Source organism: Hippocampus comes, unplaced genomic scaffold (genome assembly GCF_001891065.2).
Source record: "Hippocampus comes isolate QL1 unplaced genomic scaffold, H_comes_QL1_v1.1 scaffold81, whole genome shotgun sequence".
Lineage (NCBI taxonomy): Eukaryota > Metazoa > Chordata > Actinopteri > Syngnathiformes > Syngnathidae > Hippocampus > Hippocampus comes.
In genome coordinates this window covers 355,060-381,453 of record NW_017806179.1, presented here as the reverse complement: position 1 = coordinate 381,453, position 26,394 = coordinate 355,060, and the positions used below count along the sequence as shown (strand labels likewise).

At 52.3% G+C, this 26,394-nt stretch overlaps 4 protein-coding genes and 3 long non-coding RNA genes across 12 annotated transcripts in view; 5 read left to right on the top strand and 2 right to left on the bottom strand.

Moving 5' to 3' along the window:
• The window catches only part of LOC109532579 (F-box only protein 15-like), a 16,287-nt gene extending 4,166 nt beyond the window's left edge, over positions 1 to 12,121 (top strand). Inside the window, exons 3-13 of the mRNA XM_019897460.1 lie at positions 4,703 to 4,765; positions 7,687 to 7,962; positions 8,092 to 8,163; positions 8,557 to 8,661; positions 8,738 to 8,971; positions 9,299 to 9,599; positions 10,165 to 10,247; positions 10,750 to 10,845; positions 10,907 to 11,069; positions 11,163 to 11,276; positions 11,762 to 12,121. Coding sequence (XP_019753019.1) covers positions 7,754 to 7,962; positions 8,092 to 8,163; positions 8,557 to 8,661; positions 8,738 to 8,971; positions 9,299 to 9,599; positions 10,165 to 10,247; positions 10,750 to 10,845; positions 10,907 to 11,069; positions 11,163 to 11,276; positions 11,762 to 12,025 — 1,641 coding nt within the window. The 5' untranslated portion in view covers positions 4,703 to 4,765; positions 7,687 to 7,753 and the 3' untranslated portion in view covers positions 12,026 to 12,121. The remainder of the gene's footprint in view (positions 1 to 4,702; positions 4,766 to 7,686; positions 7,963 to 8,091; positions 8,164 to 8,556; positions 8,662 to 8,737; positions 8,972 to 9,298; positions 9,600 to 10,164; positions 10,248 to 10,749; positions 10,846 to 10,906; positions 11,070 to 11,162; positions 11,277 to 11,761) is intronic.
• Positions 26 to 6,479, bottom strand: dyrk2 (dual-specificity tyrosine-(Y)-phosphorylation regulated kinase 2). 2 transcript variants are annotated; one of them, XM_019897605.1, is made up of 7 exons: positions 6,179 to 6,479; positions 4,376 to 4,485; positions 3,229 to 3,535; positions 2,989 to 3,152; positions 2,489 to 2,878; positions 2,037 to 2,127; positions 26 to 1,962 (listed from the first exon to the last, which is right to left on the bottom strand). In XM_019897605.1, exons 1-7 carry the CDS (start codon positions 6,216 to 6,218, stop codon positions 1,340 to 1,342), a joined length of 1,725 nt encoding a protein of 574 aa, XP_019753164.1. In that variant the 5' UTR covers positions 6,219 to 6,479; the 3' UTR covers positions 26 to 1,339. The 2 variants fall into 2 exon arrangements, with proteins under 2 accessions (XP_019753164.1, XP_019753165.1); XM_019897606.1 differs by lacking the exon at positions 6,179 to 6,479 and adding an exon at positions 6,097 to 6,172 and having other exon boundaries at positions 4,376 to 4,488.
• A 38-nt stretch (positions 12,122 to 12,159) lies between the features above and the next one.
• Positions 12,160 to 25,403, bottom strand: ptpro (protein tyrosine phosphatase receptor type O). 4 transcript variants are annotated; one of them, XM_019897602.1, is made up of 25 exons: positions 25,151 to 25,403; positions 22,776 to 23,037; positions 22,546 to 22,701; positions 22,313 to 22,465; positions 21,792 to 22,229; positions 21,453 to 21,614; positions 20,797 to 20,993; positions 20,607 to 20,727; positions 19,686 to 19,879; positions 19,433 to 19,544; positions 19,191 to 19,358; positions 18,299 to 18,415; positions 18,084 to 18,217; positions 17,877 to 18,015; positions 17,652 to 17,772; positions 17,506 to 17,574; positions 16,692 to 16,775; positions 15,460 to 15,495; positions 15,273 to 15,354; positions 15,114 to 15,204; positions 14,602 to 14,678; positions 14,061 to 14,195; positions 13,853 to 13,975; positions 13,547 to 13,701; positions 12,160 to 13,460 (listed from the first exon to the last, which is right to left on the bottom strand). In XM_019897602.1, the coding sequence occupies exons 1-25, from the start codon at positions 25,199 to 25,201 to the stop codon at positions 13,199 to 13,201; spliced, it is 3,639 nt and encodes a 1,212-aa protein (XP_019753161.1). In that variant the 5' UTR covers positions 25,202 to 25,403; the 3' UTR covers positions 12,160 to 13,198. The 4 variants fall into 4 exon arrangements, with proteins under 4 accessions (XP_019753161.1, XP_019753160.1, XP_019753163.1 ...); XM_019897601.1 differs by having other exon boundaries at positions 18,299 to 18,419; positions 19,195 to 19,358; XM_019897604.1 differs by lacking the exon at positions 16,692 to 16,775 and having other exon boundaries at positions 18,299 to 18,419; positions 19,195 to 19,358.
• LOC109532659 (uncharacterized) lies at positions 13,321 to 15,107 on the top strand. Its single transcript, XR_002171420.1, has 3 exons — positions 13,321 to 13,436; positions 14,604 to 14,720; positions 14,787 to 15,107. It is a non-coding gene; the product is annotated as an uncharacterized LOC109532659 (long non-coding RNA).
• On the top strand, positions 17,922 to 22,936 carry LOC109532660 (uncharacterized). 2 transcript variants are annotated; one of them, XR_002171421.1, is made up of 5 exons: positions 17,922 to 18,037; positions 18,118 to 18,258; positions 21,346 to 21,463; positions 21,559 to 21,650; positions 22,834 to 22,936. It is a non-coding gene; the product is annotated as an uncharacterized LOC109532660 (long non-coding RNA). The 2 variants fall into 2 exon arrangements; XR_002171422.1 differs by lacking the exon at positions 22,834 to 22,936 and adding an exon at positions 21,740 to 21,830.
• Positions 23,331 to 25,600, top strand: LOC109532661 (uncharacterized). Its single transcript, XR_002171423.1, has 2 exons — positions 23,331 to 23,376; positions 24,435 to 25,600. It is a non-coding gene; the product is annotated as an uncharacterized LOC109532661 (long non-coding RNA).
• Positions 25,601 to 25,941: 341 nt separating this feature from the next.
• LOC109532656 (tetraspanin-8) overlaps positions 25,942 to 26,394 on the top strand; it is a 4,631-nt gene continuing 4,178 nt past the window's right edge. The window contains exon 1 of the mRNA XM_019897610.1: positions 25,942 to 26,138. Coding sequence (XP_019753169.1) covers positions 26,082 to 26,138 — 57 coding nt within the window. The 5' untranslated portion in view covers positions 25,942 to 26,081. The remainder of the gene's footprint in view (positions 26,139 to 26,394) is intronic.

Sequence of the window (26,394 nt, the reverse complement as noted above, 5' to 3'; positions counted from 1 at the left end):
CCCCCCCAAAAAAAACAAACGCTAGTTTAAGAACTTATCAAAACGAATTACTCGCGATGTTAGCAGTAGTTCTTACGTCACTGTTACAAAAACAAGCGTCATTGCAGCATATCGGCTAGCATTCGGATGCTAGCGGTGGATTGGCTAGTGTTAGCTTAACCCTGCCGTCTTTGTCGTTGGCGACGTGTGATATCTGGCTGATGGCGTTTCTCCACCAAGACCCGCCTCTCACAAGTGCAACTTCCTGTTGTAAAAAGTTCGCTTTCTGGCTTGATGTCGATCTTTGAAGGCACAAAAGTTTAGTCGTCTTGCTCAGTGGAACAAAAGAAAAAACATTTCAATCACAAAGCAGATAGTGTGTTCTTGTCGGCTCGCCTGTATGCTACGTCGCTGAGATCATCATCATTGTAGTATCACTGCCACTTGCGTTTTGGTTTTCAAACAAACAGGCACACGCACACATTCAAGTATTTGCTGCACATCCTGGTTAGAACAAAAATGTTGATAATAAATATTCATAAATAATATCCCGCCTGCACGTCTTCGTGAGGCGTTCAATTGCTGTGCGATTTATCATGTGGACGCGCGCACGCGCGCACACATACGCCCCGAGGATAGAAAATGGCTTTAAATGGCTGACGCCCTCACAGTGTAGCATGTTGTGTTGACACGGACCCTTCATCATCATCATCATCTTTTTAGGAGCGGTGGGAGGGCGGTTGGGGACTGTAAACAGCTGGCGTCAATTGGCAGTATTCGAAAAATGAAGCCATTGTACCCTTTGGATGTGTGTAGCATCTGTCCTGAATTAGCCTCTGACAGGAGTTAGCATGGTGGCGTCTCATGATGCTAATCGCACAGAAACAAGAAGCCTCTCTTCTGAGCGTGATGCTAACAGAGGTGCTAACTGAAAACAAAGCACACATTGAGTTATTGAATGCGACGTAAGACTTCTCTGCTAGATTAGTCTGCCGAGAGCTTGATGTGGCTAAGAGTTCCCAACGCCGATTAATGTGTCAGTAGCTCCATCAGCGGCGCGCACGGCTAGTTTTGTGAGCGTCATCCTCCAGATAAAAATGTTTTTGGGGTGCCTAATCGTTGATGGAATAATGTGCTAAAAGATGAAAACAGCCTTGTTCCCTCCATCTGCGCCGTTTGTATTGATTGTCTGCGTCACTCTGCCGGAGGAGCCTGAAGGCACCACCGGGGACGGTGTGTTTTCCTCCCATCGGCACCGAACGCACCCCAGGCAGCCTCAAGTCGATCGACTGTGCTGTCGGTGACGTGGCATCCGCGAGCTCGTGAGTGCTTCCTCGTTGGGCCGGGGGTGCACTCGCTTTCAGCTTACCAGTTTGGGCAGGACTGTTCGCTGTTGGATGTTCCCGTTGGCGTCGGTGATGGGTGCCAGGTTAGTCCTGGTTTTGGCTGAGGTGGCCGAGAGCTTGGAGATGGAGGTGATGGCGCCGTCGGCGGGGGTGGCGCGTTTGGAGGAGGCCGTCTTGTCCGCGGCGTTGCCTGCGGGCGGTTTGGGGAGTCGCCTCCTCAGCCAGGGGTGGCGCAGCGCCTGGCTGGGCGTCATCCTGATGGCGGGGTCCCACTCCAGACACTGTTTGAGGAAGTCCGAGAAGAGCGCATCGTCACAGCCCTTCAACGCCGCGCTCCAGTCCTTGCTGCACGGCGGACCCCGCAGCTTCCCGCGCCGCGAGCGCCCGCCGCTGAGCGCTGCGGTGCCGTCGGGCAGGGTGCTGACGGTGCAGTAGCGTGGGTACCCTTTGGACGACACGAAATTCTTGGCTCGCTTGGAGTTGTCCAGGAGCTTCTGGCTCGGCATGCCCAGAAGCTCCACGATGCAGGCCAGCTGGTCGCCTTCGTCCTCGCCCGGAAGCAGGGGACAACCCGTCAGGAGCTCGGCCAGGATGCAGCCCAGGGACCACATGTCGATGGGCATCCCGTACCTGGAACCTGGAAAGGCCGCAGTGCAGGGTGTCGGCCACGTATCTTTTGGGCTCGTCCGGTCTCTGATTGCGACGTCTTACCGAGGATGACTTCTGGGGCCCGATAGAACCTGGACTGGATGTACGTGTAAACTCTCTGATGTTCGTAGCAGCTGGAGCCAAAATCGATCACCTGAAAAACACAAAAGCGCTTGTTCTCAGCGCCCTCTGGTGGATGACAAACGTAACCTCATATGGCGAAGCGGCCAAATGGCCGACTAACTGTACGCCCGCAGAAGAGTGAATGTCTGTTGGCCTAAGGCGAACCTCGAATGTGAAAAACACCACAGACCGGCTAACGTAGTTTAGCATCAATGTTACGATTCATCGTAAGCCTTCAAAGACCCGCTTCTTGATCTCGCACCAACAGATAGCGACAGAGCCATCCCAAAATACTCGCAGGCGCATCTTTGAGACGTGCAAGCGTCAACAACTGTAGCCGGAGCTTCCAAAGTAGAAAGTAATTGATGGAACGTGCGCGTCAAGCCGGTCACCTTGATTCCGCTGCGTCCCTGCTGCTTGAGCAGGATGTTCTCGGGCTTGAGGTCGCAGTGGATGATGCGGTTCTTGTGCAGCGAGTCGAGACACTGCAGGATGGAGTGCGCAAACTTGCGCACCAGGGGCAGACTGAAGCCCTGGAACTTGTTCTTCTTGATCAGCTCATACAGGTTCATGCTGAGCAGCTCAAAGGTCATGCAGATGTGGTTGCGGAAGGTGAAGTTCTCCAGCATGTGGATGACGTTCATGCTGGAGTCCTTGTCCTGCTTCCTCAGGTGCTCCAGGATGCGGATCTCCTCGGCCGCCTGCCGGTGGAAGCGCTTCTCGTTGCGCACCATCTTCAGCGCCACGTGCGTCTGCGTTTTGTGGTCGAACGCCTTCACCACCTGCGCGCCGAGTCGGCGTGAGTTGTGCATAGCGAGGCGTCAGGGCATACAGTGTGATGTCAGAGTGTGCTGTCGCAGCGTGGCGCCGGAGCGTGCCGGTTCGTTCGTACCTGTCCAAAGCTGCCCTTGCCGATCACCTTGAGGACTTCGTATCGATAGGCGATTTGGTCGTGCGGCACTTGGATGTAGGAACCCTGCTCGTCATCGTAGCCGCAGTTGTTGGCGCCTCCCAGGACGCCCGCCCTCTTCTTAGCGTTGGGACCGACAAAATAGACTAGGCAGAAAAGACGGCGAGCTTGAGAGATGGCCGCCGGCGGATGTCGCCGGGCCGCGCGGCGGCGAGCGCTCACCCTCGAGGTAGCTGAAGACCTCGTGGTGTTCGAAGGACGACATCTTGGACATGAACTGCTTCATGGCCTGCTCGGGCGTGTAGGCGGCCGGTTTGGCTTTGCCCTCGGGCGCCTTGTGCGAGGTAGCGCCGGGGCGCCCGTGGTGGGCCGGATCCGGGCCGGCGGCGGAGGGGCGCTCCGGCCGGGAGGGGGCGAGCGACGCCAGACCGTTGAGCTGCGGGCCGCTCGGATGAGCTCGCTTCACCCCGCTGTCGTCAAACAGCTGCGTGATGTGCACGCCCTCCGACATGGCCGCTTTAGCGCCACCCTGAGCGGAAACACTTTGAATAGGACGGCGCCGACTTTGCGGTTCCAAGAAATCGATTCCAATCGCATTCATTTGTTCCAGCCCTCCCAAAAAACACCAGATTCATTTTCACTTATTTGAAGGGAGAAAAGTGGCACTGTCTTGTGTGTAAAAACGGTGCAGCAAATAAACTTGCTTCATAACGTAACTGAGCGAATGCTGAAGGCTTTCACATGTGAGCATTTCCCGAGGAGCAGCAAGTTGAAGCTAATGCTAATGGAACCGCGGTCATATGATCCAGGAGATAGATATCTATATATAGAGACATACATAGTCAGCTGTTGTGAAAGAGCTGTCTTGAAATGAAGATGCGTGACATTGCACTTATATTCTTGACGGTCAGTGAAGAAGGACAAGTGAAATGGCACCATCCCGATGAGCCCGAGAAGCCGGCACAAAACGGCCGTTTGTTTGATGCAGTGGGACAAAAATGGCTTCCTTCTTTTTATTTCCCTTGAAATTTGTATGTTATTCTGAAAGTTTTCCTCAGTACGGTTCTTGTTTTTGGGAGGACGCCTGGAATGGATGAATGGAAATGAAACGCAAGCGTTTTGCGTGACAATGTCGTGCCCTTCATTTGGACGCGTGTGGGTGAGGAAAGCCGCCTGCCTCACGTGTACACAAACGCACCGCGGCCGTGTTCGCGGTGAGTCATCTCCTTGTCACCATGGTGACCGCACACCTGGGTGCCCTTCGATAACAGCGTGCACTTCAGACACCTTTGTGCGCTTGCGTGCGGCGAAAGCTCACAGGTGCTTCTCTCAGATTAAGACGCTAACCGGAGCTTGTTTGGGAACGTACTGTCAGTGGGTTGAGGTTGTTGTTGTTGTTGCGCAGAGGCGGCAGCGTGACGGGCGACGTCGTCAGGGCGCCGCCGGGACCGGGAGAGAAGACCGGCTCGCCCGCCTTGCCCGCCAGGAAAAAACGTCATTTAAAAAAAAAAAAAAAAAAAAAAACACCCAAAAGTATCAATGTCCAGCCAGCAAGAGTTGACAGAAGGGGTGTGCAAACTTTTGCGGTCGTGGGGCCACAGTCGAAAACCATGTCAACTCTGTCACGATGTCAACTCTGTCAAATTGTTCAAGATTTCCCAACATTGATGAATGCATTTTTGTCAACATTTCACAGGACACCACCAAGCAGAAATGTCCTAAGAAGTCGACGGATTGACACGTTTGCATATTTGAGGAGGTAAGCCACCCCACTTCCTTTGCAACCCCCCCTCTGGTCACCCGACTGTTTGCCTTCATCTTTGACCTGATTCCACCCAATTATTTGCGATTTGGAAACCTATCCCATCTGTCCGTGCGCCGCTCGGTCAGGTTTTGGCTTGCATTTGCACAGCCCCGGGTTGTGTGGCCGCATGCTTGCCGCTGTCAATCAGTAGGGCAGCCTCCTTTGCAAGGCTTGAATATGTTGACGGAAGCGTCGTCGTTGACGTAATAGAATGCCGGCACCACGACAGCACTGCGTGCGTGCCAAACTGTTCGCCTGGACCACAATGCGCATGTGCGGTAGACTCTGAGGGCGACAGATGGCGTGTGTCGTTTTTAATCGGAAGGCTCCGTGTAATTCCGCTAATGAGGCCAAGGAGCGCTTTTTAAGTCCTGCCACTCACGAACTCCCGTCGCTCATAATCGAGTGCGTGCGCCTTGTGAGGACGCGCTCTAAACGATGTAAGCCGCCCCCCCCCCAAAAAAAACTAGGGTCAATCAAATGGATCCGTCGGACGGCGAGACGCTCTAGAGCAAGCGCGCCGCACTGGCGAACCCGACACCATTGCGCTGGCTCGCACCATCGGCATGCTGCCGGACGGGACGAGTGGGAAAATAAAGGCGTGCGTGCGTGCGCCGCTGACTATTGCCTGTTACACAGTAACTACACGACAGCCGAAAAGCATGAGCAAGCAGCTAACAGGAGTCCAGTACCTCCTCCGGCTTTATTTCCTCTGCACAACTCAACAGAGAGCAGTTTAACTCAACTCAAGTCACACTCAATAGCATTGAATCAACCGCCACCGCTCACTCGCTGTCTTTCTTTAGACCGCCTCGCCTGCTTACTGGACTCTTAGCACCGTGAGCCGCGGCGACTTCTCGTCGTTCGACATCTTCACAAGCCGACTGTTGCCATGACTCGCGCAGTCGTGACGACACAAGTCGGTACATGTCAGCGGACGGACGAGAAGTCTCGACCGCTGCCCCGCTCCGCATCGAGACCTCGCGATGTCACGCAAGAGTCGCGTTTGTGTCGAGCGGCGCGTCAAAGAGCTAATCGATTGCATTCCATCGACTGTCAGTGCTCCAAACGCGACTGTTTGGATCGCCGCTGGGGCTAACGTTAGCGGCTCATGCTAGCAGCCCGCTTCTGGGGCGCAAGAGACTATTTTTAGCACTTAGCATGCTAAGCCAGCTCCCATCTCACAGGCGCTCCTTTTTTTCTTGAAACAAACACACACATATCTATCTATATATCTCTCTCTATATAAATATATCACATGTATATATAAATGTATATGTGCACCGGAGGTAAGCGCCCCCCATCCCGGGCCGACCGCATCGGCCACGCTCGGATGCGCTCCTCTCGGCTACAGTAGGCTGTGCTCACCCGTCGGGAGGACCGATGCTCCGGGCTTCTTGGTTAACATGGCGGCCGCTGCTCCCCTCTGGTCGCGCACGCGCGCATACACACTCAGGACATCGCCGCCTCCCCCACCTCCTGCTCCGGCGCTAATTTCAAGAAAGTCCTTGTCGTCCTACAGTGGAGTCAGTCGACTTGTCCTCTTTCAACGCACGCGCACACGCATTGTGAAGGGGTGACGGGGAAGCGTCACGATGATCGCATCAGTCAGTCGCTGCAAGAACAAAAAGCAATCCCTTGACGAGAAGTGTGTGTCTGTGCGCGCGCGCGCGTGTGTGCGTGTGTGTGTGTGTGTGTGCGCGAGCGAGCGAGCGAGAGAGAGAGAGAGAGAGAGAGAGAGAGAGAGAGAGAACGCACAAGTGAGTCAAGTTGAATTGGAAGGGGGGGGGGCGCTTGTGTGCATAATCCAAAGCGCCTCTTCGCTGATGCGCATTGCTAACACGAATAACATGGCTACAAAAAATTGGATTTGAAGATGTTAACATGAGCTCTTACTTGACGTGAGATGGGCGTGCTTCACAACCCACGCGACCTCCTGGAATTCCATTTGGAAATCGGTGCGCCAACTCTCGCGTGTGATGTAGTCACAAATTTCGTTTTGATGCGGCCTGCGCGTGTGTAACTTGAATGTTAAGTGAGTGTCGAACAACCTGTCAAGTTTGCCTTGTACGCCTCAATTCAAGTTACGGTGCTGGCGGCGTGAGTGTTGCTTTTTCAGTGGTACTGTGTGTGTGTGCAGGGGCGTACGAAGAGTCCACAGGGATCCCAAGCTAAAGAAGGGATTAAAAAGAAAAAAAACAAGAAATAAAAACAGTCATACAATCGTAAAGTGCACATCTACATTTCTTTTCAACCCTCCCTTTTTGAGCGTGGCATTGTGCTGTTTTGTCAAAACTTTACTAGCAAAGCAACCCCCCCCCCAAAAAAAAAGTTGTATATTTCTAAAAAGCAGTACATATCTGAGGGGGAAAAACATTGAATCCAGGTCAGAGGAAATATTCTGAAAGAAAAACGTTTTCTCAAGAAATGACATTATTTCTAGAAGATAAAGTAGTTGACAAAAAAAGTATATTTTCAAGAGCGAAAGGTGTGCACATCCCCAAAAATGACAATTTAAAAATACATATACTGTACTTATAGCGATGTATATCTCCAAAAAATTGTCAAAATGTCATTTATTTTCCCAAAAAAACCATCTATAAGCAAATGATTTTTTTAAAAAAAATTGAAGAAAAGTTTGACAGTTGAACATGTTTGCAAAAAGTTATAGTTTCTGAAAACAGTCATATTTGACTTGAAAAAAAATGTTGCCGAGTCTGTTGCATGAATGCACCAATAATGTGGGACATTAGAATTGTCTATTTGTGCACGTTTCAAACTAACGGTTCAATGATCAAATAATGGAATAAATCGAAGTCGAGCTGCTGCACCGCAAAGTGACCAAGTCCAGTCTTGTCCTTGTCCGTGTCCTCAAGTCATTCGGAAGTCCGGTGACGCGACGCGACGCGACACGACGCTGCCATCTGGCGGCCGCGAGCAGTGATGCAGCCCTCTGGCGTTTTCGAACAATGGCGGCGGTGGCGTCTCGACGAGCCGTCCGTGGCGACCGCGCGGCAGAAGGTGTCCGCGAGCTTGGCGGACGGCGTGCTGCGAGAGACGGTCGCCCCCAGGCCGGATCCGGGCTCCCGGCCCCCCGGGGGTTCCCCGAATCAGCCGGCGCAAAGCTCATGTGACGCTGCAGCAAACAGCAGGTGAACTCTTTCTTCGACCTTTTTGTGAACTTATCAATTAACTTACCTGAGCTGACCTTCAACTCTCTGTTTTGTCAACTTTTTTTTCCTGTTTGTTTTTGTGTTTTCTGTGTTTGTTTGAGAAACAAGAAGAAATGAAACTGGCCAATGTTTCAGCAGGGCCGATTATTTAAAGGCGTCTTTGAAGATCGTTCTGGAAAGGTAAGTTTGCTCACTGCTGATTGGCTAATCGCAGTCAGTGTTGAACTTTCTTTTTCCAATCCTCTTATCCAACATTTTCATAGTCTCTGTACTTTCTGGACAGTCTTGTCCACACAATGCTAACCTGACTTCTACGGCTTTGAATATTTTGTCTTTCCATCGTTTTACATAATTACACTTGACGGTTCAACCCCACCTCCCCCAAGCAAAGATGCCTTATTTGTCAGGGGTGCAGCTCCACAAAAGATGATTCTGTGTAATTCTCGACACAGGAGGACCGATACGATTCAAGGATGTAACGATTTAAAAATGTGCAACGATTCGGATCATTTTGATGATGCCCAAAGCGCACGAAGAAGTGATAAGATGTGTCTCTTGTTTGTTTTTATTGAGGCTGCCACCGGAGATCCTGCTGAAGATCCTGTCCCACCTGGATGCTGCCTCACTGCTCAGCCTCAGTCATGTCAACAAGCTCTTCCGCGGCCTGGCCAACGACGAGTGGGCCACATTCAGTCGCGGTGCGCAGTGCGCCAGTCGAGCCCCTCCGTGACATTTGGGCCTTTTGTCCTCGTAGCAACACATGGCGCAAGGTTTACATGGCCGACTTCTGGTGGGAGGCGTGGAGGCCCGGGGCGACGGAGGATGGCGCGGCGAGGGTGGCGGCTGACGCTCAGGAGCGCCCTCCGGGCGACTGGAAAAAGAAATACCTGTGGAGGATGGGCGGGCAGCAACTCAGCAAGTTGAGGAGGGAAGCCCGAGACTTTGACCCCTTAACTGGCCTGCCGCAGCGCATGGGACACATCCTCAGGTAGGCCACGTGAAAATCGGCCTTTGGTTTCATGCGCGGTCAAACCTCATTTGTCGCTACATGCCCGAGATCGCGAGACCAAACCCACGAAGCGGGTTGGCGCGCTTCCTGCGTGTGCCGCAACAACTTGCAAGGCAACGGCCCGGTGGCATGATTCTTGGCGTCTTCGCGGCTCGTGTCTTTGGTCCAAAGTGAAATGCATGTCAAGGATTGATTCATACAGTGCCGGGATTTGTGTGTCCCGATTGTCCGAGAAGCGAAGTTGTTTTTTGGACCGTCCAGTTGGCGGCCGGGCAACGTGCATGAAACGTGTTTCTTTCTTTCCAGGAGCATGAACGTGTCGTGGGAGGTGACACTGCAGGATAAGTTGGGGCGGGAGGCCACCCCGGAGCTGAGCGCCGTGTCTGTCTTTAAGACGTCCATCACACTGTCCTGGAGCGGCAGTCGCCTGGTACGCCACCCTCACGTTCGCGCCCTCCGGCTGTGCGCCGTGCGCAAGGACGCGGCCTGGCGCTCGCTGCTTTGCCGGACGACCGCCACCGCTTGGCCGTCCGCTCGCTTCCTGGGCAAAGACCGGCTGGTCCAGACGGTCTTTTTCCCGCCCGCTTTCATCGTTGGCTTCTGGAGGGTGAGTGGCCTTCCGCTCTTCTAGTCCCTTTTTCCTTCCAAATTTGCTCCGTTTTGGTTGACGTTTGTTTCCACAGTTGTTAGATTGAGTCACGGTACAAGTAAGAATTGAAAAGTAAAATAAAAACGGATTGTATTATGAAAGTATTTGTATACCCCCCCAAAATGCTGAAATAGTTAAAATAAACAAATTTGCATGTGACATTTTCCCTTTGTACATTCCAAATCATGTGTGAAATAATGAAAAATGAGTGAACAGTTTCACGATTTAAGATGTGATGTTTTTTCCCCCCCAGATTGGTAAATTAATTATGAGCGATAACTTTGGGAATGTTGTTCGATTCAAATAAGCACGTTGACACCGATTTGACTGACGCTTTTTAACCGTAAGAAAGAATATGTTGACATTTTTTTCTTTCTTTTTTTTTTTTTTAACCTCCTCCAATAAATGAGCTGACCCCCATCTGTCTGTTTTCAAAACCAAATGTGGCGCTCGAGCATAAACGTAAGCCCACCCTGGCATCACAGTGCAGGGAACCCACCGATAATTGTGTGCGTGTGCACAGGGTCATAAAAGTGTGGCTTTTGTCACGGTCAGCCTGCACTTGGACAAGCTGCTCGAGAGGAGTCTGCTGGGATCTCCCATCAGGTACGAGTGCCCGCGATGGCAAAATTGAGGTTTAGTGCGCTCGCTACACTGGCAGCAAGCGTCTCTGCAAGGCTACAGAAGAGAGACGATTGCCTCTCTTACTTGAAGTTGACCGTCAAAGTCATCGTAAAAGCTTGCGCATTCAACCACATGGCATAATTTGCCTTTCGGCAGTCTGGTAGTTTCACCCAACGCTTCGGGGCAACCCCATAGATGAGCTAGCGCTCGCAAAACGGGCATTGATATTGCGCGAGTTCCAAACCTTGAAAGGATTTGTATTTGAACACAAGCTGCGCAACGGCGCAGCGCATCGAACTAGACTCGCAGGCATATAGTCTTTCTCTTCTCTGAAAAACGACGATTCTGACCGCGTCTTAGTTGTGACAGTCGTGTGCATTTCATCGTCAAATTGAGGACAGGCGAGCTTTTGATGAAGCGCGATACTTTGGAGTGCTCAACGCCTTTTCTGCGGTGAAGTCACAAGAGCGGTGTCCCCCGGCAGGTCGTACTGGGAGCCAGAGGAGCGCTTGCATGCCGACTCGGGGACGCGCACGTACACGCTGCACTTGGGCCTGCACGACACATCCTCTGACATCATGTAGGCCTACTTCCATCCTCTCCGCTGCGTGTCAGGTGCTCGATTTCTCTTTGACGCACAGCCGCCCTCCTGCATCTGCTGACGGCTCGTTGTGGCGCCGCGCAGCTCAGGACGGCCTGCTGGAACTGCGGCCCATCAACAGAGGTGACTTGTCGGAGCCCCGCCAGCTGTCCGGCCGCATCCGGCTCGTGTGGGAGAGTGACATGCTGCAAGGCTCCTTGGAGGTAAGGTGCTGACCCCGATAGATCGCAAGATTGCAACAGCTTGACGCAGAGGTCCAAGATTGGATTTTAAAAATTCTGCTCTACGCAGCTCAGGACGGCCTGCTGGAACTGCGGCCCATCAACAGAGGTGACTTGTCGGAGCACCGCCAGCTGTCCGGCCGCATCCGGCTCGTGTGGGAGAGTGACATGCTGCAAGGCTCCTTGGAGGTAAGGTGCTGACCCCGATAGATCGCAAGATTGCAACGGCTCCCAAAAGCTTGACGCAGAGGTCCAAGATTGGATTTTTAAAATTCTGCTCTTCCTTGAAAGCGCTCGGTGGTCTTTGACTGAGACGTATTCAGGACCTTTCAGTTCGCTGTCGAACTTCCCGACCGACAAAAAGAAAGTCGAGCGGCATTTTGCCTTTCAGCCGTCACTTGGACTATTATTGATTTTTTTGCTTTTGCTTGAACTACCCAGCGCAAGGATGAGATGCAAATGTTGCAGAGGTATCAAATCCAGGTCCAGAAAGTTTTTGGGATTGAGCCACAGGTGCTTTGACTCAAACAAACAAACAAACAAGTTCCTTGGCTCAAGGCAAACTGTGGCAGGGTTTTGACTTTCTGGACCCAGATTTGCCCTCTCCAGAGTCAAAACAAACGCGTGTGGCGGCCCTGACTGAGTGCGCCGTGTGCTTGCGTGCATGGGTGCAGAATTGCTGCGTGCTGACGCTGACGGTGATTGAGGACATCTACAAGCCGCTGTGGTGCGTCAGCGCGCCCGTCTGCGTCAGGGCGAGCGCCGAGCGCCCAAGAGGCCGCTCAGACTACTACTCGGACGGCAAGCGCTTGCTGCTGTTGCACGAGGACGCTCGCGGCCTGCTGAAGATGACGCTGGTGCGGCTGAAGGAGCCGCACCAGCTGTTTGTCGTCAGCCTGGCGGTGAGCGTGTTCGCCGGCCCGGCCGCCGGCTATTGAAGCCAGATTTCAGTTTTCTTTCGTGTTTGCTGGTTTTGCAAGAAGCGGGTTCTTGTGCTTCCGTTTTCGAATAAATGTCCCGCCGGTCTGGTCAGTGGCGCCACTTCTGCTCGGATCCGTCTGAACTAAACGAGTCTGATTTCAAGTTTTCATCACGGTGAGCAAACAAAGTAAGAACAATTACATACGCATCTCATGTTTTTGATAGTTTAGTTGATTTCGTCATACTTTCACACATGAAGTGTGTCTCGTTTAAATTCTTGCTGATGGGAGTCATCGATTTCACAAGACAAAATGTTTCTGAAAAAAATGGAACAAACGAGTGGCAAAAATGTTCGAGGCCTGCGTGTGCCAGATCAAAAGAACCTCGTGCGGGCCGTGCGGCCCACGGCCGTGACTTTGCCCGCCCCCGGTTCACAAACGCCACCTTGTCTTTGACAGTCATGACAAGTAAAAACAGCAGTTGACAATATCTACACAACTCATGACGGCATCACCTCCCGCTAACTGTTCGCGTGCGGGGTCCTGTCCGTCTTTACGCATCCAAATTGGCGCAGGAGGAGGATGTCGAGAATGCACAGAAAGTCAAAACTTCTGCTTGCTCCTCAAAAATGGAAAGTTCAATTTTCTATCCTACGTTCTTATTATTAGTGTGCTCATACATCCTGAAGGGTGTGGCGGGCTGCGCGGTCTTTAAAACAAAACAAAAAAAAAAAAGTGAGTCAAGTCAAGTGAGTGGCAGCCCTCCTCTGCCAGTCAAATGCGGAGTAAAAAGATGGAGGGGTGGGGGATCAGTTTGAGTGTGGAAATAAAACAGGCTGGTATTTGGAGTAAAAGAAGTGAGATTTACTTGTGGAAAAAACACTGAAGAAGAAAATGAAGAAGTCAGGTTGCTCTGGACACCCTTCAAAGGCGAAAAATATTCTTCTTCAACGTGGATGCCTTTCCGTTCCTTTTGACAGTAAAGCAGCGACGAGTCGGACATCTTGTTTGTTTTTCCCACACTATTTGCTTGCTACTCCGAGTCGGCGAGGCTTCTCCTTTTGGCTGGATTCCGAGCGAAGGGCCGTGTTTGAAAGTAGAAGTTCTCAAACTGGGTCGGGATGCGGTGCAGTGTAATCACGTGGCGCGGACTCACTCGCTCAGTCACGCGCGGAAGCATGCACTTGGTCATTATGTCTTGCCAGCGTTCTCGTAGATGACGTCAGAGGCGAGTGACTGCTGCTGATGCTGCTGATGCTGCTGCTTCTTCTTTTGCCACATGAGCAGGACGCATTGGTGTATGAACACGTACTGCTCCTCCGTCTGGACCATGGACAGGCGGTGGGAGCGCATCTCCGACACCATCCCCAGGATGTCGGCGAACTCGTGCTCCCGGATGTGCTGCATCAGGCGGTCCAGGGCCATGAAGGTGCCCGTTCTGCCCACGCCAGCACTACGTGGACAAATGTGCTTTGTCACCATGGCAACATGCATGCAGTTAAAAAAAAAAAAAAAAAAAAAAACGACACGGTACTCTACCTGCAGTGGACCACGATGGGGTCTTTGGTCCTCTTGGCCTGCTGCCGCACGATATGGACAAACTGCAGGATGCTCTCGATGGCGTTGACCGTGGGAACGCCGTGGTCTGGCCACGAAGTGTAGTTCAGATGCAGGATGTCCCGAGTTTCGTCCGCCTGCGGGCGCCCATTCGCACCATCATTTCAGGAATCGAGTCCGTCGTTATTTGAACCCCAATGGCTGATAGGCTTGTTGGTGGGGAGTTGTTTTTCTACCCGAAATAGTGTAAAAAAAAAAAATGCAAAATTTGACTGGTTGGCGACTTACATATCCCAGCCGGAACTTCCTGATGGTCCACTCGGGCGACTCGTTTTCCGAGAGCACCTCCACGCTGATCTCGCCATACATGACGGGTTCGTCGCCGAAGGGCCAGTAGTGGTCGCACTTGACCTGAACGTCGCGCAACAAGCAGAGACAAAGGCATGTTTAGATGCCAAGCAAAGCGAGCGGCCCCCTCGCGGGAACCCCGACTTGCCCGTCTCCGCTCGTTGCACTGCGTCAGCATGACCACGATGGGCGACTTCTGCTGGAGCACCATCTTCCAGAAGTCGTTGCGCGTCTCCGGCAGTGGACCTTGCGTGGCGATGTACTCTTTGGCGTGCTTGTAGCCCTGCACAAAAAAAAATAACATAAAAATAAGAGCACACACTGAGCATTTCCGTTTTCAAGAGTCATGCAATATTTGTTGCATTCGTTCAGCCATCAAATCGCTTTATTAAAATGTATTACTTTTAATTCTTTCCTCATGAAATTATTGCTGAATTGATTTGTGGTAAAAAAAAAAAAAATCTAACAATGAAAAAGTAGACTGTCTATTGAGTAAACGTATCTTTGAGTGAAAGTGTATACCACGGTAAAATACGCTTGTCATTAACTCAATTATAAAAGGCAAATCTATCCATTCAACCATGTTTTATTTCCAGCACTTAAATCGCTGTTTAGTTATAATTGCATAAATATTCAAAGATGTGCCTTGAGACGGGCAAGTTGGTGGTTCCTGTGTGCGCCCTACTCACAGGAATGTAGTTGGCGTTGATGTAGTCGGCGCCTTCGTCGTCGTGCATGGAGATCAGCCGGACGCGACTGAAGTCGTCTGGCCAGGAACAAACATGCGGCTCGGTCACTTGTGCTTCAGGTAATTGCAACTCCTTGCCATGATGTTTTGCTTTCGAGCCACTCATTTGCCTTTCAACCCCTTCAGCTGCACGATGGGAGACGCCGTTGCAGATTTGCCCAGTGCCTTGAGGACCTTCGCTACCCGGTAAGATTGTATTCCTCTTTTTTAGGGAGTGGGACAAAAGTGGGTCACCACGTCGGCAATTGGGCTTCAAAATGAAGGGATTTGAATTGTTTCAATGGGTTCCGTTTGTTTTTTTGAACTTGAAATGATGTCCAAAGGGGCCAATGGGACTTCTTTTTATTTCACTTTATTTTGATGTGATTTTTCAATGAATGGAAAACATCATGGAGGGTTGAGTGAAAGTAACGTCAACTTAGTCAAAGTCAAGTGAGTGGCAGGCCTACTGACAGGGCAGGATGTTGGTGTATCGGTTCTTGGGCCTGTTAACGGGCAGGTCGGCGGCGTCATGGGAGAGGTCGAGGCCCACGCTCTTGAGCTCCTGCAAGGCGTTTTGCGGACATGTGGCATCGATGCAACTTTTGACACGCCACGCAACGTTGCTCCCACCTCAAACTGCAGAGAGAACTTGTAGGCCGAGTCTTTGCTCATCTCCTTGAAGTAGGCGTCAAAGTCGTCCAGCTGGACGGGACTTGAAAAGACACGGCGGGGGGGGGGGGGGGGGGGGTCTGAGATTAGAACGTCATTCTCGTCATCAGTACGCACGCGCGTGAAAAGGTGGCCTTTGTCGCGTTACCTTGTCAGCTTGCGCTTCTTTAAGGCCGTCTTGCCCCTATGACACAAACACAAGTCAACTCGCCACTCACGCACCAAAACAGGCCTGGGCTCGACCGATCTTCCAACTAGAGGCTCCATCCTTTTTGCTGGACTGGGCGCCAGCCAATGCCACTCATATTGTGACAGATAAGGAGCTGGTCGCCAGCCGGTAGTACGGCTTGCCAGGCATGGCCGTGCATGGGCGAAGGACTGGTAGCAGGCAGTGTGCGCTCCATGCGGCCACGCCTTCCTTCCCAGCCGTGGAGCCGGATCACGCTAGCCTGCTGATTGGCTGTCGGGCAGGTGGGCCTTTTGCAAATACGGTCACGTTGACTTTGCAAAGTCCAGATCCTGTCCGGCGCATCGGTCGAACCCAACAAAGACCAAAGGTTGAGAAGGGAGCCTTCTCGTTTCAACATGCAGGTGTCTGAACGACTTGACGGTCCAATGCGGTTGGAGTTTAGGGAAATCTTTTCGTGCGGTTCAGGCCCCGTGGTCATGCAAGCGGGACGTGCGCCACGCATCGGCGCCAAGTCTCATTGGCTAATGAGGAGCATGCCGCATCCAAAGCTCACATGACGCTCCCAAAAAGTTTCAGAAATGCTTTCTGGATAAGTCTGGTGATGCGCTTCGGGTGCTTTTGTTGGCACCTGAAATTTGGGCTCGGGGGCAGCCTGCGGGTGTTCGAATAACATCATCGGACCGTTTTGGCGGTCATTGAGACGATAATGCTTCCAGTCAAAAGTTTCCACACACTTTTGCATGAGAAAATGCCGATTGGTAGCCTTGTTGTAAATATCACATGTTCTTGTTAAATTGGATACTTCCTTGTGATTGAATTCACGACGCATCCAAAAATGAGCAGTTCGTTTAACAATGAACGATTTCAGATCAAATAAGCTATTTTGTTGCACTTCGTTCCATACTTTGTTAATGAATTCTAAGGACATCTTCTGTGTAATGGTGCAAAAATGACCACAGACTATTTTATTTCAATAATTGTGCAGGAAATAGAAAAATATTAAGACAATAATCAATTTCTTTTATTCAATATTTAGCTAATTGAATGTATTTTACAAGTGACTTAAGTTAAAAAAAAAATCCTAATTGTGTCTTTCTATAATTCACCTCAATATGAATAATAAATTGACTGCCGGCTCACCAGACTTTTCCTGCCGGAAAACAGAGGCGTTGGCTCGCTCGCTTACTTACCATGGATTAATATAAAAAGCCAAAAGATAGTCAGTCCAAAGGCAGGATGGCAGAAGGGTAAGGAAGGCAAAGAGGCTTCTTCGCCTGGGTGGGGGGGGGTTCAAATAGAGCACAAAAAAACCCCAATAAAAACACAAACAGAGAGACACCAACACGCTGCTGCTGCTGCGACTGCATTAGTACACATCAAAGAGGAACATTTAGTGCTCCACACACACTTGATGACTCATGCGCGCCGGATGAAAACGGAGCCTGGCCCATTTACGACAGCCCGTCTCCATCTCGACTCTGGCGTCACCAAATCGTAGCCGAAGATGGGCCCACCCGCGGGTCTACTTTGCTGTCTTCGTTTGTTCCTGATCGCGTCAATCGGTGAACACATAAAGGCGCAAAGAAATGGTGACGCACTGGAAGCGTTAAGTGATGACTGACTGACCGTCTTTCAGCTCTTTTATTAATCGCAAATCGTACATTTCTTGATTAATTTGACTAACCGTTACCGACGCAATTGGTGGCCGCTAATTAAAACAGGCCCGGAAAATGTTCATTTGTGGCCACGAATGAGGTATCATTCCTATGCACAAAATTGTCACGTGTGCCGCCGTATATACAGTCATGGAAGGAATGAAGAGAGCAGCTTCTTTTCTTCCATTTCTTTTCATTTGAACCCCTCGTACTATTACCAGGCTGAAAAGAAAACACGGAATGCCACATGGCGGCCTTTTTTGCTAGGACAATCTTCTCTACGGCAAGAATTTGCTTCATCTTGAAATGAAAACCGAGCGTCAAACGAAGAAGCGGCGCGTCGTCGTACCAGTTGTACGGTAGCTTCCCGTCTCTTTCGAATGAAGCAAAGTTGACGAATGTCTCGGCGCCACACCCCCTGAAACACGAGAGGAGAGGAGCGTGAAATTCCGCCTGCGGAGTTGATCGTGAAACTCGGCGGCGGTTTGTTGGTACCTGCTCATCTGCAGATGCCTCTTGCGGAGAAGCAGCAAGAAGAGAATCAGCAGGCTCAGCAGCAGGACGCTCAGGACGGCCAAGGCCGAGATGGCCGCCACGCCGGGCTTCGTCTCTTTGGCTGCCCGCGTGCACGCACACCCAGAGGCGTTAGGGACGCGAACTAACGCATCCTGTTATCGCCGTTTCATTCAGGTTAGTCTCCTGTGCGGCAGCGCCCCCTACCGGCTGTGGTGATGGTGATGTGGGCAGGCTTGCTGGGCGCGCTGTAGCTGACGCCGACCACGCTGCAGTTGTAGCTGGACGACGGCATCAGGCCGGAAACGGTCAGCACGTGCGAGCTGGACACCTGAGGCTCTCGAGTCTGAAGCGGACCAAGAAGGAGCGTGAGGAAAAAGCGCAGGTCGTTTGAGACGTCTCCCGGGGGCTCACCCTCATCTCTTTGTTGCCCGGGCTTGGTTTGCAGAGCACCTGGTAGTGGTCCACGACGCCGTCCTCGCTCCACAACAGAGTCACCGACGAGTGCGTGGCGTTGACGGCGTACACGGACCTGGGGGGCGCCGGTTCTGCGGGTGAAAACACGCCGGACGCCCTTTGTCAGAATCAGGTCGATCTCATTGATGATTAGCACGCATGAATGCTCAGACCCAGTTTGATGATGCTGGGAACGGACGTGTTGCGGCTGCGCTCCGTGTACGCCGTCACCGTCAGGTTGTAGATGTCGCCGGGCGGCAGTGGCAGGCCGGCGCTCATCACGTTGCGAGGAACCTGGCAAGCATGTGTTCATGGCTTTTAATTTGAGACAGCACGCCGAGCGGAGGACATTAGGAATGAACGAGTCGACGACACCATCTATCGGAGAACCGATCTCTTCCAAGATGAAACGAGAAGATGACAAAAGGGAAAACTCAACGACAAGAGGAGAGAACTAGCGGACGGTGAACCTTGTATCGGACGTTGGGACAAAACCAGGTCAAGCTCGTCCGGGAGAAAGCTCGCAGAGCGCATTTGGACAGCGACGGTACAAGTTGAAACTCGAGAGGATAAAAATTGAGGAGAACTAAAGTAGAAGAGGACCTCAGGAGAAAACTAGTGGAGAAAAAAGCTCGCGGAGGACACTGGGACCAAGGTCGTCGATGAAACTCGAGGAGGACAAGACGGTGGTTGAGAGAGCTACTCGAGGTTACCGTGGACTTTTTACTTTGACCTATTTGGAAGTAGTACTCTTTTGATTTCTCGATTTTTCTCATGCCCTGGAGCATGAGGGACCGCAGATGGAAATGAGCTCACATTGCGAGACTCTTTAGGAAAGAACCCTGCGATTTCTTCTCGACTCCCACTTGCACGTGGTACGGACCAAATAAACAAGCACATTTGGAATCGGCTTGGGCATGCCTATGCAGGGCACCGCATTGGAAGCAACTTGGATTTTCCCACCACGAACTTTCAAGCAACCAAACGGAGAGCCTCGAACAACCGGAGTCGCCACCCGAAACAACTTGGCAACCGCACGGTGACACCATGGCAACAAGTGAGCCCTCACGTCCGCCGAGAAGCATCTCCCGGGACCTTTCTTGCCGACCGCCGCCACCTGCCAGTGCGTAATCCTGGAGTGTGACAGGTCCACGTAGAGTTCCCCGTATGTCCAACGAACATCGAGGACGCCGTGGGAGTAATCCGCCACGGAGATATGAGGCGCCTCCGGAGCTGTGCGACAAAAGCCAACGCTCATGAGTGCGGGGGAGTCGGGGATGGGGGGTGTATTCCTTTGGATTGGGTACCTGTGACAAAGCTGATGGTGGAGCCGTCGCAGCAACTGAGTGGTGGGTCGCCCCACGTCACCATGGTAACGCGAAAGTTATAGTGCCAAGCTGGCAGCAGATCGGTCACCCTCTAAAAAGGAAGACAATGCCATTAGATAATGAACCCCAAGACCGTTTGTGGCACATGTTTGTGGCACATTTGGAGGTGCTTGCTTTTTGGGTTTTTTTTTGGGGGGGGTGGGGGTCAATTCTTTGAATGTATTTATTTTACCACTGATGCTATGACGGAGGCGGTGGCGGCAATCTCGTAGTACGTGGTCCACTCGGAGCTGAGGGTGACGGGGTTGAAGAAGAAGGTCTGGAGGACATACTTGCGGAAGGCCACGTGATACAGACGCTGCCAGCTCAAGATGACCGCCGTGGGGCCCAGCGGGTACACGGCCAGCTCTCGGACGCCCGTGGGCTCTGGCGCAACAACGGCCGATCGTCAGAATCATAATTGATCTCTGTGGTGATGGGTTCGTTGCAAAAGTCGAGCGGAGGCAAATGGACTCTTTGGTCCTTGACTTTTCTCCAGTTTGGGTGACCTCTCTGGGGGTGGTCCCTTGAAGATTGCCGTTTGGTTTCTTGCCTGCCTGTCGTCTGTCGGCTCTTGTGGTTATGTATTGTGCTTGCTTGTTACTGTTAGTGCGGTTGACTTGGTTGTTGGTCGTCTATTGTCGATTGTTGTGGTGGATTGTCCGTTAACCGTTTGCGGTTTGATCGTGGTCGATGCTGTGTTTTGGGCGTTTGTATTTTTTGTTGCGGTTGTCTGTTCCTGTCAGTCATAGTTGGTTTGGTATAATTGCTTTTTTGTTGTGCTTGTCTGTCGGCTTTATTTGTTGTTTGGAAATGACCTGACTGCGTGAGCAGCCGCTGTTCAGCCGCCTGGTGGCTTTCAACAAGATCCCAACAGCTCTCCTCGAAAGATTGTCTGAGTCGGTGTGAAAGATGGCCATTAAAGAATCGTTTTGTCACTTGGCAGGTGAATGACCACACCGGCCACATCTGGCAGCAGGAACAACCCTCGAGCGACCACCCCACCGGACACAGGGTGGGAAATTTTTGAACTGAAGAACGTCTTGGATAACCAAGAGGAGTCCATTTGCCTCGACGTGGCACGTCTAACACGAGGGTAATGTGAGCTAATCACCAATATCCATGATGACCGGTTCCGAGGGAGGACTGATCAGGGGTCCGTTTGTGTGGTAGACCAGCACCCGGTACTGAGCCCCTGGAGTCAAGTTGCTGATGATGTCGCTTGTTGAGTTTTCCTGTCCAAAAGCGCGGTGATGTGAGCCTTTCAAAGTCCAACAAGGCAGTGAGTTGGTGGGAGGCATTACCTCGCCGCAGTAGTTGCTTTCCATCCTTTGGCTCAGGCTGGGCTTCAGGCAGGTGGTGGACACCACCGACACCACGCTGCCTTTGTGGGTCTCCGGGGACTGCGCCCAGGATACAGCGGCCGTGCTGGAGTCCAGCAAGCGCACCGTTACTTTCCGTGGACGCTGGCGTAGCTCACGCAGAACCTCACCGTCGGGACCTGGGAAACAAAACTCCAAGTCAGGCGAGGATGGCGGCGGGGGTGGCAAACTTTGTTAGGGGGAGTCTGTTGGCACATTTGTGCTGCGTGTGGCGGCTTGTTGCATGGGATTCACTTGAGCTCTGCGCGATACTCGCACGTTGTCGCACAGCTTTCATTGGGTGGTACTACTGCACGGCGGTCCCCTTGTGTGACGGAAAGTCAGCCATACTTGTATGTCACGCCCTTGTTTATCCGAGTTGCGTGTTCTTGCGATACTAGGGTCGCCTTTACCACCGGAGACGAATTCCATGTGTGTTCTGACAATACTTGGCCGATAAATGTGAATCTGATTCTTTTGATTTATGTTTAGTTTTGAACAAGCGGCAAGCAAGGCCGGTCACGTAAAATGACATTGAGGGCCAGATTGGAGCTTGTCTTGGGTTGGACTTGGGAAACCAAAAGTCCACGGCGACACACCGAGGTAGAAGGTGAATCCGCCGTCTGCGCTGCTCTCTCTGGGCTCACAGTCTCCTCCCGTGCTGAGCGTGGTGACTCTGACGTGATACGTTCCCGCCTCTGTCAGCTCGGCGAAGAACTCATGAGTACTTTCATCCACGCTGGCCGTTTGAGTGGTGTTCCCTGGACACAGGTGGAAGGAAGTCACATTTATGCGAGGTACGAGCACGTTCCGAGTCCTAAGATTGGCGGCGGACGTCTGACTCGGGTCAAGTCATGACTGCAGTCCCCCCCCCCCACCTCTGAAGACGAGGGGCACACCCGCATTTCAAGGTCACACAGTGTTGCCGTCCAGCTTACCGTCCCTGAAAACGTAGACGTGGAAGCCGTCGTAGCTGGTGGGCGCTCTGGGGGGCAGCCAGCGCACCTCTAGCAGGACGGGGGGCATGTGAGTGGGCAGGACCAAAGCCTCTGCAGGGAGACCCATCGCCGACCCCGCGTCATTGGAGTCTTCGTACTCGTGCTCCTCGCCGTTGACAAACTCGTCTTCCCTGTCGACGGGAATCTCGGTGGCGGAGTCCGACCACGGGGTCGGGGCGTCCGGGGTCTCGCTGATGGTGCTCGGGTCGTGTGCCGGTTCCTCAGTGGAGGCCATCGGGGACTCCTCGGAGGGCTTCGCCTCCTCCTCGTCCATGAGCGGGACGTGACGGGAATGGCGGCCAGCCCGTTGACTTGACCGCGTCGGGCTTTGGCTCAGATCCACAATCTTCCACGAGATGTTGAGGGGGGGATACGGCACTGCAGAGGAGAAGGAACAACTCTTGAGATCTTGGCGCCCCTCCATAAAAAGTTCCAACATCGGTATATGCTATTAGTCGTACCCGTCCTGTGGTGCATGGGCACGTGGGTGATGTCACTCTGCGTCCTCATGGCCGTCTGGTAGGCACTGGCCTCAGAGATGAGCTGGAAGGTGATGTTGCGGTAGCACACCCCCGGGAGCCAGTGCTTGAACACGGTCTTCCCCTTGTAAAAGTCTGAAAAACAACGCATCAGTTGCGACCACCTGCGACTACGCAGAGCCACATGGAGTGTGGCCGTCATGCGACGGCGTGACCTTTGTAGAGCATAGAGCGCCTCTCGCTTCCTTCGCTGTAGCTGATGTTGACTCTGCTGAAAATGTTCCCAGTCGGACTGACAAGGTCGAAGACCACGCCGGTCTCTGGAGATTCCTTGTAGTCTGAAATCCATACGCCACTCACAGGAAGCGGCCCTGTGGGCGACAGGAGAACTCGAATCGAGAGCCTTAGGGGGGGGAGACTCTGTCGTTCTTGCCGGTCTGCTCACTGGTGAGGAGGGACACGGTCTTGATGGGTCTGGACCACAACGGTCCTCGTTGAAGCAGGAGACCCACGCTGTAGATGAGACCATGGAAGGACGTGTTGAACAGCAGGGGCTCGCCAGTCCCCCCAAACAGGATCACGGCGGGACGAGGCTCCCCGGTGATCTGCGCCGCGTACGCGGAGATGTTCTCCCGAAGGTCGGAAGTCTCCAGGTTCACCATGATCTGGCCTGCGTCATTCAGACTCACCTGGAAAGCCGGAGCCACCTGAAACACAGACGACGGCAAGTCACGTATACGTACAGTATAACTTACATTCCTTCCGTTTTATTCATTGCGGAATTTGAAAAATGACCGGATCCTCTGTTATATCAGTCTACAGTATGTCACTCTTGATGCAGGTGCTTCTCGGTCACGTGATAGGTTACCGCATAAAAAACAAATGTCTTTGAAAAGTTTTTTCGGGAAGGGGAAAAGGCCCAGCCAGGAGACAAAAGAGGAGCGGAGCCTACGACTTTCAACAAAGAGAAGGCTATTTCAAATGCGTTTTTTTTCTCAACGGGAGATTCACACGCACCAAGCCTACTCTGCATACAAGCGGCGATGGTGAGTCGTATTTTTCATGCTCTTTTTATTTGCGGCGTATCTTATTTTGAAGGCACGTTTAAACGTTACCGTAGCGACCAGAGAATGTTGCAGCCAGATAGGATGTTCCTCATGTCATGATTCGTGATTATGTTTCAAAAATAACACACCTTTCATGCAGGTCATATCTTATTGTATCTATCCGGCCTTAAAGGCCGGTCCCTGAAAATATTGTCTGACATGAAACCCGTCCGTGGGGCAAAAAAGGTTGGGGACCTCTGTTTTAGACGATACATCCTTCTTTTTTTTTTTTTTTTTTTTAACTCCAATCCCCCCGCCCCCACAATTTCGGGTGCACGACCCACCCGCGATGCCGCTCCCCAGTTGAGAAGGAGCATATCTACGCACGTGACGCGCGTTTGAAAGCCGCCTGGTCTCCAAGCAGGCAGTGAGAAAATTGTAAAAAGGTCGGGCAACGTTTCGCAGGCAGGACGGTTGCTGCGCTAAGCTGTCTCCATGACAACGGAGATGAAAGGAGATGCTCATTAAGTGTGTCAGATTCCAGCGTCGCCATGGACACCGAGACTGCCCCCATCCCCCGCCGGCCCCCGGGGCCGCTTGAATGCTAATGTTGCGAATGCTAAACCGAACCTAGCATGCGCTCGACTCGCACTTGACCCCATTTGATCCCCTCGGTCCAAAGCACCCTGTTAGTTGCGAGCCATTGATGTGCTGATTTATTTTCAGCAATGCATTTTGGGATCATGTGGCCATTTGGGTGTTGATTGACTGATCTGTCGAAAGTATCGGGCATCGATTCGGGGGAAAGGCTCGTTTATGAAAGATGAGGCCTTTATTTTCACAAACGCAATTTCATCGGGTGTTTATTAAGTCAACTGGAGAATGTAGGGGCGTTAGGGTGACTTTGTTTCTCGGCTTTGTTTGCTCGGGTACTGTCTCGTCTTTGACAGGACAACATTGCTGTGTCAAAATGGTTCGCCTGCAAACCGCCCCTCCAAGAAAGGTTCCACCGGCTGGTGCTCGCTTAATCTGGAGCTTCGCTTTGATTTGTGTTTCAGGCTTCCTGCCGCATCTGCGACTTATCGTCGAGGGAACAGTCCACCGACGTGACGAGCGGGTGACGAGCGGCAAGAGGAGGGAGCCGTGGGGCGGCGGCGGGGTGTCTCTCAAACAACACTGAGCCCATTGTGACCAATCAAAGTCGGGAGACGGGACCAAAAAGCCGCACTTCCTGGTAGCGGTGGGCTCCCACAAGCGGCCCTCGAGGAATTCACGTCATCGCGTGAAAGACGGACATCTCTTTCCCCACAGCTCCTTGCATGTAGACAAACAACGGACTGAAATCACATGTCCAGAACAACTCCCTGTTCGCCAGTCAATGTCCTGTCCAGCACATATGGAGACAAATCAAGCTGTCTCCAGTTGATGTCAGGGCACGGTTCGACAACAACGACTTGCGATGGGGGTTTTCTGGACACCAACTCAGAACTGGAAAACCACATGTGACGTCAAGGCCCCCTCCCCCGAAAATTGTTAGCCCGCTGCTAAGGCTAGCCCCAGCTAAGCAACTAGCACCTACGCTAAGTGACAACATTCAAAAAAAAAAAAAAAAACGTGCACATGCACGCGCGCGCCCCGGCCGCTGATCGTGGCCGGCGAGCAGAGTGAGCTCCGCATGGGCGCGTGCGCGCCGTGCTCCGACCGACCGACCCGCTCCTCGCACGCGCGCCCACACGCGTACACAAAGACGCCCGAGGTTCGAAGCCCGTCCTACCTGCAACGAACCGAGCAGCTGGGCCGCGAGCGCGAGCCAAGATGCCAGCATCGTCTCGCGCGCGTGCGTGCGTGATGAGACAATGGCGCCTCCGCGTGTGCGCGTTTGTGGGTGTGTCTCTGGCTGCGCTCAGTCTCGCCGCATCTTCGTCTTCATCTCCGTCAAGTTGACTCAGACGCGCGGGCAGGCCGGCAGCCGAGTTCGGACCGGACCGGAAGCGGAGCTCCGGTACGTTGTGAGCGACGAGCAGAACCCGAAGTGCGAGACGATGCTGCGACTGTCGCCAAGCCCCGCCCAGGAGCGACGCCGACCCCCCCCCCCTCCCCCTCGCATCCCCCGCCTCCATCTTCATCTTCGTCATCTTTGTGTCAGCGCCGATGCGTCTCCGTCCGTCGGCTATTTGACTATTTGCGTCAGTTTCCAATTGATAAAATGCATTTCAAAGAGATGATCTTTCACGTTTTTATCAAATGGATCGCGGCTAAATTACAATGCATTTAAACCAATACATGGATTGTTTTTTATAACGACAGTCAAACCAGTTATCGAAGTTTCTTTTCAACAAATCGTCGGCCTTTTGAGTCCAAATTGTAATTGTCCACTTTGCAACCGGGTGAAAAACTGTTTGTTCATGAAATGCATTCCGCCTTAATTGTAGACGTTGAATGAAAAATGACGAAATGATCATGTTGACCGAACGCATAGACGGAATCCTCCCTCGCCCCGGCGGCCTCGTTCGAAAGGCGAGTGCTGGGGTTTTTTGTTTGTGTGCAGGTGGCGCCATCTCCCGGCCGAAGCGGGTCCTCGCCAGCGAGCTGCGTGGCCGTCGCGTGACGCGTGACGCGGGGCGTGGCCCGCGGCAACAGGTCGAGCGGGATGAACAAATGAGGGAAGAAGTTCCACCTGGACTAGCGACGACGAGGCCCGCGCCATGGCTGTCAACAAATGCATCAAGTATCTCCTCTTCTTTTTCAACCTTCTCTTCTGGGTAAGACCAAGCCCCTGCCTGGCCCACCGGCAGCGACTCCACTCGACTCGTGTCGCCTTCTTTCCTCACTCCCAAATTGTCACTTGACCTTTGTGAACTTTTTGAGGTTGTTTTCTAGTCCTACTGGTTTTACCTTTTGGCTCTTGCTGAGAATGACTGAGTCTTACTTGGGGGGAGAAAACAAAAACAAACAAAAAAAAAAAGGCCTTTTTGCGAGCTTTTTTTGTTTTGTTTTGTTTTTTTTTTAAATCCAGTC

What these genes read in the sequence shown, in the direction of transcription:
- dyrk2 (XM_019897605.1), bottom strand. Translation starts at nt 6,218, where the DNA reads ATGTTAACCAAGAAGCCCGGAGCATCGGTCCTCCCGACGG. An exon ending in ACAACCTCAACCCACTGACA is followed by an intron (nt 3,536 to 4,375) that starts GTACGTTCCCAA and finishes GTTTCCGCTCAG; the next exon opens with GGTGGCGCTAAAGCGGCCAT. An exon ending in GGCCCCAGAAGTCATCCTCG is followed by an intron (nt 1,963 to 2,036) that starts GTAAGACGTCGC and finishes CGGCCTTTCCAG; the next exon opens with GTTCCAGGTACGGGATGCCC.
- ptpro (XM_019897602.1), bottom strand. Translation starts at nt 25,201, where the DNA reads ATGCTGGCATCTTGGCTCGCGCTCGCGGCCCAGCTGCTCGGTTCGTTG. An exon ending in GCTTTTTATATTAATCCATG is followed by an intron (nt 15,496 to 16,691) that starts GTAAGTAAGCGA and finishes TTTGTGTCATAG; the next exon opens with GGGCAAGACGGCCTTAAAGA. An exon ending in AGTGCAACGAGCGGAGACGG is followed by an intron (nt 13,976 to 14,060) that starts GCAAGTCGGGGT and finishes CGCGACGTTCAG; the next exon opens with GTCAAGTGCGACCACTACTG.